This window comes from Heptranchias perlo, chromosome 19 (assembly GCF_035084215.1).
Source record: "Heptranchias perlo isolate sHepPer1 chromosome 19, sHepPer1.hap1, whole genome shotgun sequence".
NCBI classification, from domain to species: Eukaryota; Metazoa; Chordata; class Chondrichthyes; order Hexanchiformes; family Hexanchidae; genus Heptranchias; species Heptranchias perlo.
The window spans coordinates 8,722,813-8,735,454 of record NC_090343.1 but is presented as its reverse complement, the minus strand read 5'-3'; the positions used below and the strand labels follow the sequence as shown (position 1 = coordinate 8,735,454).

At 45.2% G+C, this 12,642-nt stretch overlaps 1 protein-coding gene across 1 annotated transcript in view; it reads right to left on the bottom strand.

Annotated features, from left to right (window-relative positions):
* Window positions 1–12,642, bottom strand: part of gss (glutathione synthetase) — a 76,768-nt gene that overhangs the window by 22,219 nt on the left and 41,907 nt on the right. Inside the window, exons 6-9 of the mRNA XM_068000253.1 lie at window positions 11,360–11,476; window positions 8,230–8,310; window positions 5,255–5,332; window positions 4,173–4,242 (exon numbers count right to left, since the gene is read on the bottom strand). Of these exons, the coding sequence (XP_067856354.1) occupies window positions 4,173–4,242; window positions 5,255–5,332; window positions 8,230–8,310; window positions 11,360–11,476 (346 nt within the window). The remainder of the gene's footprint in view (window positions 1–4,172; window positions 4,243–5,254; window positions 5,333–8,229; window positions 8,311–11,359; window positions 11,477–12,642) is intronic.

Here is a 12,642-nt window from a genome sequence, read left to right as displayed (position 1 = left end):
CTTGTTCGTTACAGTCTAAATACCTTTTAACGACGTGATAAGTCTTCATTACTGCCAAACAATCTATTTGGCGCTGAAAATGAACTTTTATAAGTGAGGAGTCTCATTCCTTCAGCTTTTAATTGTTGGAGATTTAAAAAAATTTAAAGAGCATTTTAAAATTTTAAAAAACTTTTTCTTTCTCTCTCTATCTTAATCCGATCTTTCTTTCCCCTCTCTACTTCGCTTTCTGTACCTGATTTGACATCGAATTCACTATTCTAACTTACACTTCCTGGTTCGGACTCTGCGGTGTTCATTAACGATTCTTGAATCTGATTGGTTAAGGAGATACCCAGTTGCTTGCCCTGTTCACACAGGTCCCAGATGCCCTGTGTGGGGCGGGTACCGTGCCCTTTGGATCTCTAACTTACAGCAACTTGCAAACTGTGCAAAACCTCACGGGAAGTCTACGGGCAAGGGCAAGTCTAACGAACAGTTGGTCGCTGCTTACAGTAAATTCTGAACCATTATATTTACGGCTGAGTTGGGCCATTTGGTCCATCTTAATTCACACAACCAGAACAATCCTACACTCCTCTCATAGCTGCACTTAGTTGCTTCTTAAATGATTCCAGGGTTTTGCTGCCCCCATTCTACACGGAAGACCACTGCAAGTTTTGATCACTGTCTGCATGACGTCGAACCTCCTGATACTAGTCTGAACCTGTGCTGCCTTGGCCTACCCCCACTGTTTAATTTAGGTTGTATTCTAGGTTAACCTTTTCCACACCATTTACTATCTTCTAAATCGTTCAAGGCTTTCTATCAATCTCAGTCTTGAAAGTTCCAATTGTTTCCCCCGCATTCCCAGCCTTTTGTTACTACACGGAAAGAAATGAAGCCAGGATTTTATCATGGGCGTGTAGCATATCTGGACTTCACTAAATGCGGGGTGAAAAAGAAACCCATTTACTTGAATGTAATTCGAGACCCAATTGATCGACTGGTGTCATACTGTTATTTTGGGGGAAAGAATTCCAGATTTCTACTACCCTTTGTGTGGAAAAAGTTCTTCCTGATTTCACTCCTATATGGCCTGGCTCTAATATAGACAGTGCTCACGCCGTACCAGAGCACTATACAGTTTGATCACGGTTACCTCTGACTTGTTTTCAAATCCCTCCACGGACTCACCCCTCCCTACCTCTGTATCCTCCTCCAGCCCTACAACCCTCTGAGATCTCTACCCTCCTTCAATTCTGGCCTCTTGCGCATTCCCCGATTTCCTTCACTCCACCGTAGGCGGCCGTGCCTTCAGAAGTGTAGGCCCTAAGCTCTGGAATTCCCTCCCTAAACCTCTCCTCCTTTAAGACGCTCCTTAAAACCTACCACAGTGACCTCACCTGTCCTAATATCTCCTTATGTGGCTCGGTGTCAAATTTTGTTTGATAATCGCTCCTGTGAAGTACCTTGTGACTTTTTACATTAAAGGTGCCATATAAATGTACGTTGTTATTGATGATGACTTTTAATGTACTGTTTTGGCTTTGTTGATTGCTGCTTTGCATTGGTTGGACATGCTGAGCATCGAGCCTACTAAGAATCCCAGGTCCCTTAGTTATTTCAACATTGTTCGTGAAGTATGTGTGACCCCCATTTTTCTTTCCTATGTGCAATACCCTACACTCGTCTACAATGAATTTCATCTTCTGTTTAGCTCATTCTGTAATTTCTGGGCTGCCTCCTTTGATTCCACTGCCTTTTCAAGTTTGGTATCACCTGCAAACTTAACCAATTTGCATTGAGTTTCAAAATCCAAGTCATTGGTGTAAATTAAAAACTGCAGTGGTCCCAATGCTGAGCGCTGAGGCCTCCCACACATTACTCCCTACACCCCTCCAAAACATTACAGGGGTGAAATTGGTCTTTGGCAGTCGTGCAAAACGAGCGATAACATATCGGCAGCCCAACTGGGTGGGGTGTAAAGCAGGCTGCCGACTCGCACTATCGCCAAAGACCAATTTCATCCCCTACCCCCTCGAACCAGTTTTCTGCCCTTCAGCCAATTTCTTACCCAAACCCGAGTTTTGCTCAGAGCTCAACTAGTAACTTTTCCTGTGGAACTTTATCAAAATGTTCTTTTTTTGGAAGTCTAAGTACACATTGTAGAGATTACCACAGTCAACTTGGGCGATTGGTCAGGCAGGACCTTTCTCATCTAAAGCCATATTGACTACTGTTCACTTGATTTTTGTTGTACAGATAATCCTCAAGTTTATTCCCGATAGTCTATTCCATTATTTCATATGGAACTGAAGCGAGACTAATGGGTCTGCTTGTCTCTCTCCCAGCTTTGTTGCCACCTTTGTATATAGTTGACCGTAGCAATTTAATAGCGGTTTCAAAATACCGATTACAGGATGCATCTGACGTGGAAGGTATTAGAAAGGGAATGGAGAATTATTTTTCGAACAAAGAAATAGCATGAAAGTATTAGAGAGGGGGAATACTGAAGGACATTAGCCCAGTGAAGGAGTTAGCTGACCTGTTGGAAGGGGTAAGGAGAACTGACTGTCAAAGAAAAAAAAGACTTGCATTTATATAGCGCCTGTCACGACCTCACAGCCAATAAAGTATTTTGAAGCGTAGCCACTGTTGTATTGTGGGAAACGCGGCACCGAATTGCCCACAGCAAGGTCCCACAAACATCAATGTGATAACGATCAGATAATCTGATCTGATCGAAGTTTATAAGATATTAAGGGGAACAGATAGGGTGGATAGAGAGAAACTATTTCTGCTGGTTGGGGATTTTAGGAGTAGGGGGCACAGTCTAAAAATTTCAGGAGCGAGATTAGAAAACATTTCTACACACAAAGGGTTGTAGAAGTTTGGAACTCTCTTCCGCAAACGGCAATTGATACTAGCTCAATTGCTAAATTTAAATCTGAGAGAGATAGCTTTTTGGCAATCAAAGGTATTAAGGGATATGGGCCAAAGGCAGGTATATGGAGTTAGATCACAGATCAGCCATGATCTTATCAAATGGCGGAGCAGGCACGAGGGGCTGAATGGCCTACTCCTGTTCCTATGTTCCTAGAGGGATAGGTCACTGGGAACCCTCCCCATGTAGCGATGTTGGTTGAGGGATAAATATTGACACCGGGGAGAATTCCCCTGCCCTTCTTCGAAATAGTGGCCATGGGGTCTTTTACATCCAGCTGAGGGGGCAGATGATTTAACGTCTCATCCGAAGGACGGCACCTCCTTCAGTGCTGCACTGGGGTGTCAGCCTAGATTTTGTGCTCAAGCCTCTGGAGTGGGGCTTGAACCCACAACCTTCTGACTCAGAGGCGAGAGTGCTACCCACTGAGCCACGGCGAACACCTGTCTGACAAGTTCCAGGTCTTCATATACTACGCCCTCAGCCCAGAAGTCTAAATTAGTGCATTGCTGCTTTAACATATCCAATTATATGAAATCAGCAAAGTATAGCTGCCTAGATCTTCTTGGGTCAATGATAATTTTTGAAGTTATTTTATCGTATAAACTTTGCCATCTCTCCTTAGGGCTCCCCATTGCACTATATATTTTAAGGCAATTGGCAAAAGACCCAGAGGCGAGGCGAGGAGAATTTTTTTTTTTTACGCAGTCAGTTGTTATGATCTGGAATGCACTGCCTAAAAGGGCAGTGGAAGCAGATTCAATAATAACTTTCAAAAGGGAACTGGATAAATACTTGAAGGGAAAAATTTACAGGGCTATGGGGAAAGAGCAGGGGAGTGGGGCTAATTGGATAGCTCTTTCAAAGAGCCGGCACAGGCACGATGGGCCAAATGGCCTCCTTCTGTGCCGTAAGACTCTATAATATAATTTCCCAGCCAAAAGGGCAGGCAGGCAAGTGGCCTGTTTCATGGCCTCCAGCGACAACGCTCCCTAAATGGCTATTATTGCAGTTGTACATTAAAAATCACCAGCGCACCCTGACAAATGCGACATTTGACAGTAAAAGTCTAAAAAGGCTCCATCCCCCTCCCATTGGCTCAGTGTGTTTATCCAACGAATAGCTGCACCGTACGGACCAAGCAAGTCCAGAGTCTGTTCCGAGTTAGTTGACCTCACCCGAGGTGCTACAGTTGGCCTTGCTGGCGAGGAAGAGTCATCGGGAAGAAAGAGAATTGCATACCAACCTCTTCACTGTGGTAATCCTCTGGACTGTATCCAGTCCGAAAGTAAGCAACCGCAACTTCATAGCCATCTCTAAACATTAACACAACATGGACATTCATTACTGTTACAAAACCATTTCAAACTTTAATTTTCAAGTCAGCACAGGGTCAGACACAATAAGGGTAAATTTTAACTTCCAGCCTGGAAGGGAGCAGAGTGGGCGTGAAACCCAGAAGGTAAGCGGACGGATTGCGACATTAAACGAGGCCCCATCAACTGCACTACCGGGTTTCGCGCCCGGCTGTCGGCCAAGGTGGCCTGCTGCAGCCAGGTATCAGAGGGAGCGAGAGAGGGATCGTAGGCCAGGGAGAAGATCAGGTTTGGGGCGGGGGCGGGGGGGGGATGAGGAAGATATCAAGGGGTTGAGGAGATCGGAGGTCGGGTGAAGAGTCGGAGGTCGGTGGGGTCCACCACGGTGGGGGGGTGGGTCTGGTGGGATTCCTGTCGGCCAGGTGAGCACGTTGGGCCTGGATGAAGCACTCCCGCTCCTCGTGCCCACAAGCAATGCAATAAAAGGCACTCACCTCATGGATCCGGCCCTTCCCGCCTGCTTTCACCTGACGTGAATGGGAAGCGAGGGGAAACCCGAACAGGTAAGGTTAAATTTAGTTTATTATTCCAATACACAAAATATTAAGTATCTCAATGGGGAACACTGCCCTTTGAAGTATCGGCCCCGCCAGCTTTAAGTGGGGGCGGGACTTCCTGGTGTCTGCCGTCCACACGCAGACAAACCTGCCTGGGTTAAACCCAGAAGCAGCTGTGTTGGAGCCGGGATGCGGTCCCGCTCTGGAAACAGAGTATTTTTACTCCCCAAACCCACCCGTTCTTGGGGGTTAAAATTTACCCCAATCACTTGCACTTTCTGGAAATTGGATATATTCCCGAGTCTTATGTGGAGAGAAAACCAATGAACTTTGGAAAATGAGTGTTTGTTCCCCATAGAACTCCAAACACAGCTCATTAAATAGGGATTAAAAAGTAAGTGCCAACCAGACAAATTCCTGAATGTCACAACCAGGAAACACCAAAAATAACTTACACGAAAAGTCGTTTGTGATCATCCAAAGTCCCTCTCTCATGTATATCCTCAGTCTCCCTCCTTATTACACGAATATTTCTGTACAAGATAAAGTAAAATTATTGTAGCAATTCATCAACTGTCCTACAGCAGACAAAGGAGTGCAAAAACATAGAAAACAGGAGCAAGACTAGGCCATTCGGCCCTTCGGACCTGCTCCACCATTCAAAATGATCATGGCTGATCGTCTAACTCAGTATCCTGTTCCCGCTTTTTCCCCATATCCCTCGATCCCTTGAAAACACACACAAAAACTTAAAAACTTCAAATATCAACGGGAGATGAGAGAGATTCATAATGTAAAAGGCTAATTTTGCATTCTCTTCCTTCTCCCACCTTATCTTCCATGTAATTCTCTGCCTGTTTATCCATCTATCTCCTGTAACCATCCTTAGTGTACAGATGGGCAAGTGATCAGCCCTCAGGCCTCAATTCACTTTCAGCTGATTGCTAGGAAGTGTGCAATGCACTGTATAAAATGGGATTCACCCTGACACTCCTTAGGTTATTTTTTGTTGAACCAAATAACATAGGGGCATATAATGCATAAACCTGAGAAGGATTAAAGGGCAGTTTATCAACAGTTTATAACTAGTCCTAAAGTGGAAATTGAGGAGGCATTCAGCAACTCAAATTTGGAACGAACTATTGGTGTATAGGCTCTGCAACTCCCAGTACTGTAGAAGCCCCCCTGCTTATATTGCAAGTAGATTTCCACAATATCAGATCCACACTTAAGACATCAAGAAATCAATGCCTTCAACAGAGGAAGGCAGCACAAGTCAAACACTCCATGTTGCAGTGCTCAGTGCTCCAACAAACTGCACTAAAATACAGTCGGTCCTGCTTCCCCTCAGTCAGCAATCAATGTACTCTGGTCAACATGGTGCCTTGCAGGTGAGTAGAAATGCACAAGAGCACTCCGCTGAGCCTGGCTCTATACAAAAGGGCAGAATGGAGTAACAGGAATGCCCTACTTCATTCATAAAAAATTAAGTCAAAACTTTGATACATAGAATGTACAGCACAGAAACAGGCCATTCGGCCCAACTGGTCTATGCCGGTGTTTATGCTCCACGTGAGCCTCCTTCATCTAACCCGATCAGCATAACCTTCTATTCCTTTCTCCCTCGTGTTTATCTAGCTTCCCCTTAAATGCATTATTAGTGATTCTGTCAGGCATGCCAAAGTTACACATACCAATAAAGAAAGAAACCAAACTTGCATTAATATAGTGCCTTATCGTGTCCTCAGGATGTCTCAAAGTTCTTCATAACCAATCGATTAGCTTTGAAGTGTAGTCACTGCTGACATGTAGATCAACGTTGCACATAGCAAAGTCCCACAAACAGCAAATGAGATGAATGGGCAGTTAATCATTTTTTTGATGGTTCTGATAAGGGAGGAACACTGGCCAGGCCGTGGAATCTTGCGTCCACTTCAACTAGAAGGTGTTTTTTAAAAATTCATTCTCAGGATGTGGGCGTTGCTGGCAAGGTCGGCAATTATTGCCTGTCCTTAGTCGGCCTTGAGAAGGTGGTGATGGGCCTTCTTCTTGAATCGCTGCAGTCCGTGTGGTGAAGGTGCTCCCACAGTGCTGTTAGTTGGGGTGGGGTTCCAGGATTTGACCCAGCGACAATGAAAGCCTCACTACAATCTTTCGGATGAGGCACTGAAAACAATTTTACAACACCAAGTTATAGTCCAACAAATTTATTTTAAATTTCACAAGCTTTCGGAGGCTTCCTCCTTCCTCAGGTGAATGGTGTGGACTGAGGAAGGAGGAAGCCTCCGAAAGCTTGTGAAATTTAAAATAAATTTGCTGGACTATAACTTGGTGTTGTAAAATTGTTTACAATTGTCAACCCCAGTCCATCACCGGCATCTCCACATCATCCGAAAGATGGCAGCTCCAACAATGCAGCTCTCCCTCAACACTGCGCAGAAATGCCCACCTAGATTATGACACTCTAGTCTGCGGCGGGGCTTAAACCCATGACCTTCTGATTCAGGGGTGAGAGTGTCACCAGCCGAGCCAAGCTGACACCAGAATTAAGGGGTAGATGAGTGAGAAAGGGAGGGAAGGTTATTGATAATAAATCCATTCAACTATGAAAGCAGTTTTACCACCCGTCCAGTTTTGAATGAGACAGACTAGGGGTTTGAATAGGCTGTCTGCAAATTCCTGAGATATAAGCAGGACACAAAAAAAAAATCTGGGATTTAAAATGAAAACCCCATTTTTTTTCCCCCCCAAGCTACTATTCTCTTGTGATGTGGCAGCAATAATATTTAGATTAGTAGATTTTCAAAAATGAATTTTCACTGCTGGTGAAAGTAAATCGCAGAACTTAAGCCACAATCCAAACACCGACACAACCCTATGCTGCTCACTGTCCAAACTTAGCAGGAGAAACTACAAATTCATTGACATTTATTACTAGGTGTTTTCGACCCTCCCAGGAGATTACATGGATGCGGGGTGTGGGGAGAAGGGTTTAGTCAGGATGCTCCGTTCATCAGGCTTGATGGACCAGCTGGTCTTTTCCTGCCCATCAATTTTGTCTGACCGTACAATGATTTCTGGCTGGTGTCAACACGTGCAATCCTTTGACTTGCCAGCAGACTGCTTAGGTGGGGAGGGGTGGTTAGATTTCACAATGTGTTAGCAACACTGTAAACACAGGATGAAGATAGCCGCTGCCCACCATTTCTAACGGAATCGAAAAAGGGATTTTAAATAATGTATTTGTGATCTCACTAGAAATACTGGGCAAAGCAAACCTTCCTGCTCTGTTTCAGAAGTCATTGAATGTGTAATGACTGCAGTAAATCTGCCCCTGTGAAGTTCTCACCGGTTATTATAATGCAAGTGTGGTCAGAGTTTCAATTAAACTAAACCCAAGCCTTGCTAACCTACCCCAGTTGACACATACTTATGCCACAGCTCCATTTCCAAACAGCGTTGGTCAAAGATATTCCTCGAGACTTTTTCAATCAGAAAGAGAACCACTGCCCTAGATAAAACACAGAGAACAGCACAGTACAGATCAGTATCACACAGCTCTTGGCATTCTTGATCAACAGCAGCTCTTTGGTCTGAAATTGTGGTCTAAAGAGACCACAGGAGCAGCACGCCAGACCAGACCGGGACACTGGTTTGCAGTGACCAAGTTAAGTCAAATTCAGTTTTTATTACGTGGGATTCCAGGATTTTAGCCAGTGCTTTGGGGATCGTTTTCCATGATTCAGTCTGTTTTCTTTTCGTCGTGAAAATGGAAAGCCAGTGGCCGTACCTGGACTATACAAAGCAACTACCTCTAAGGGCCACTGGATTATGGAAATTAATTCCATCTTTATTATACTGGATTTTACCAACTTTGTGGGGTTCACGTTCCATGATTCCATCCATTTTAACGTAGTTTGGTAAATATAGTATTGTCCACCCCCCTAAACAAAGATCATTAATACTGAAGGAAAATAGGAAGTAACAGTTAGTGGGGTCAATTAATGCTCCCCATCCTGTTGAAATTGGACAAATGGAGAAAGAAAGTAAAGAACTTGCATGTTAAAACCTCCTTTCACAACCTCGTGATGTCCCAAAGAGCTTTACAGCCAATGAAGTACTTTTGAAGTTCAGGCACTGTTGTAATCTAGTAAACGCGGCAGCCAATTTGAGCACAGCAAGATCCCACAAACAGCAATTAAATAACCGACCCGATTCTGTTTTTGGGGATGTTGTTTGAGGGATAAATGTTGGCCAGGACAACAAGCCAATAATAAACTTCAGATTTCAAGTTTCTTGCTCTCTCAATGGCTCAGTTGGTAGACAGCCTGTAACTGAGCCACACAGAACATCAAGTCCCAAGTTTGATTCTTGGTCTGTGCCGAGTTTGCTGATCTCAGGCAGAGTTGAGTTTAGGCCACTAAGTTTGGCCTTAGCCTGCCATACAGAAGGAGAGGGGGGGGGGGGGGGGAAAAATTCAGGCCAGGGTTCCCACTCCTGATTGCCATCTAGTGATGTGTTTGGAAATACAATCGTATAGAAAGAAAGAAAAAGACTTGCATTTATATAACACCTTTCATGACCTCAGGGCATTCCAAAGTGCCTTACTGCCAATTAAGTACCGTTGAAGGGTTGTCACTGTGGTAATGTATGAAACGTGGCAGCCAATTTGCGCAAGGTCCCATTAACAGCAATGTGATAATGGCCAGATAGTCTGTTTTCTCGTGATGTTGGTTGAGGGATAAATATTGGCCAGGACACTGAGAACTCCCTCGCTCTTCTTCGAAATAGTTCCACGGGATCTTTTACATCTACCCGAGAGGGCAAACAGGGCCTCGATTTAATGTCTCATCCGAAAGACGGCACCTCTGAAAGTGCAGCGCTCCCTCAGTACTGCACCGGAGTGTCAGCGTAGATTTTGTGCTCAAATCTCCAGAGTGGGTTTGAACCCACGGCCTGCTGACTCAGAGGCGAGAGGCCGACCAACTGAGCCACGGCTGAGACCGGTGCCAAACAGGTAACACCAGACATCAGGTAATCATAGAATCAGGCCTGGCTGTAGCGGCACCCACCATTGAAAGGTCTGCCGACACTTAGAGAGAGAAAAAATAATTGGATAGGGCCTATTGTTGGGCAGGGGTAGCGCAATCCGCTGTTACCCCGCGCCCAATGGCCCCTGCACAGGCAGGACGAGACTTTCGTCAGGCCTGAGGACTTACCTTCGAGCAGCGTTCTGAATCAACGTTGAAGGAGGATTCAATGCAATTTGCACTTTCCACCAGCAGGGGAGCCCCAATCTCTTAAAGGCAGCCTGTCTCTTAAAAATCTCTTAAAGGTAGCTGGTACCTGTCATCTGCTGTCTGCACGGAGTTTGAACGGAGATCAGACATCGCACATGTAAAACACAGATGCAGCTCCCGTCCCTAAGTTTACAAACTGATGAGTTATGATGCTTCCTCTCACCCTTATACATTACGACTGTTGCAAGCCGCCCACCCACAACTCACAGGCCACCCACACTGGCAGCTATTCAACCATGACAAGCACATCACCCAGATACACGTTCCGCTTTCTTGCAGGAGAAGGTGGCAGTGGCATTTAGCACCTCAAGCCTATTCCGCCATTCAATGAGATTATGGAGGACCTGTGACCTAACTCCACATATCCGCCTTAGCCCCATATCCCTTAATACCCTTGGTTCATAGAAATCTATCAATCACAGATTTAGAATTCACAATTGAGCTAGCATCAACTGCCATTTGCAGAAGAGCGTTCCAGATTCTCCACCCTTTGCGTGTGGAAGCATTTTCTAACTTCACTCCTGCACGCCCTGGCTCTAAAGGTTAGGCTGTGCCCCCGGTCCTAATATTCAGGTATAGGAGACCTCCAAAAACAGTTACAAACGTCTCGACAGCCAGAAGCAATAATCCCACCAATAACCTGTAAATCCTGCACGGTCCCTTTAAATAGTGCTGGTGGGGGTCCCCCAGGCATTCTAAGGCATGTTCAGATGGTCGGGGTTAAAACTGTGCATTGAGTTGAGCGTTGAGTCCCAAAATGGTGTCCATCACTTTAAATCAGCGTTTCCCACTGATTGTATCCATTTTCTCCTTACTTTACATGCTTCCGGCGTTCAGTATTTGCGCATGCGCTAACTCCTATGCCAAGATGGCGTCTGGCGCACGTCGTGCTGGAAACGTGCGTGCGCTGCCATGACGCCATCTTGGATGTTGGAGAGGCCGTGTAGCGCTGAAACAACGGCCGCTACACGGCCCAATTTAGCGCCCATATTGTCTTGGTACACACACGAGGAATGACTACTGGGCAAGGTACCAGAGGCCACCCAACATCCGTGGAACCATACTCAAGCAAGGGGCAATGCTTTGCGGAGAAAATTAGAAGCAAAACACTATTGCAAAAAAACACAGGTACCCAACTCAAAATTTGCTGACCACCAGGTGACCAAATTTACTGCTTGTAGACTTGAGCTTCTTTCTCCTGCACCCGTCCCACAACAGTAACTGGTTACGATTCCAGCCTTGAGCTCGAATGCTACTTACTCCGACGACCCGTACATCTGCCAGGCTTTTGTGATTCCATCGACAATGCCTTTTGCTGCATTGTTCGACAGGATCTTAGCTGCTTCGTCAGGTTTCCCCCAGAAGTTCAGTATGTGCCTGCGTGAAACAAAAGAGAAATGGTCACATAAACGTCCACTGCTTCATCAAGTCGTTAAAAACTAGGCACCACTTAAATGGTGCAATTTTAAAAGGGGGTTCACATAGACAAATCTTTGAAGGCGGCAGGACAAGTTGATAAGGCTGTTTAGAAAAAAGCAGAAAATGCTGGAGAAGCTCAGCAAGTCAGGCAGCATCTGTGGGGAAAGAAACAGAGCTAACGTTTCAGGTCGATGACCTGCCGTCAGAACTGCTGAACCTTTATAAATCGCTGGTTAGGCCTCAGCTGGAGTATTGTGTCCAATTCTGAGCACCGCACTTTAGTGAAGGTTGTCAAGGCATTGGAGAGGGAGTAGAGGAGATTTACTAGCATGGTACCAGGGATGAGGGACTTCAGTTATGTGGAGAGACTAGTCCTCTGAAATAGAAATGTTGGATAGCACTTTCAAAGAGCCAGCACAGGCACGATGGGCTGAATGGCCTCCTCCTGTGCTGCTCCCGCTATAATACGATGTTCAAAATTATGAAGTTTTGATAAGAGTAAATAAGGAGAAACTTTCCACTGGCAGGAGGCTCAGTAACCAGACACGTATTTAAGATAATTGGCAAAAGAACCAGAGGGAAGATCATAGAATGGTTACAGCACAGGAGGCCATTCGGCCCATCAAGTGCGTGCTGGCTCTTTGTAAGAGGAATCCAGTTAGTCCCATTCCACCACTCTTTCGCCATAGCCCTGCAAATTTTTTCCCTTCAAGTATTTATCCAATTTCTTTTTGAAAGCCACGATTGAATCTGCTTCCACCACCCATTCAGGCAGCGCATTCCAGATCAGAACTACTCGCTGTGTAAAAAAGTTTTTCCTCATGTCGCCTTTGGTTCTTTTGCCAATCACCTTAAATCTGTGTCCTCTGGTTCTCAACCCTTCCACCAATGGGAACAGTTTCTCTTTATTTACTTTATCTAAACCTTGCATGATTTTGAACACTTCTATCAAATCTCCTCCTCAGAGCAAAGAAGGTTGAGAGAACAGCCCCAGTTTCTCCAGTCTATCCATGTAACTAAAGTCCCTCATCCCTGGAATCATTCTAGTAAATCTCTTCTGCAGCCTCTCTAAGGCCTTCACATCCTTCCCAAAGTGCGGTGCCCAGAACTGGACACAATACTCC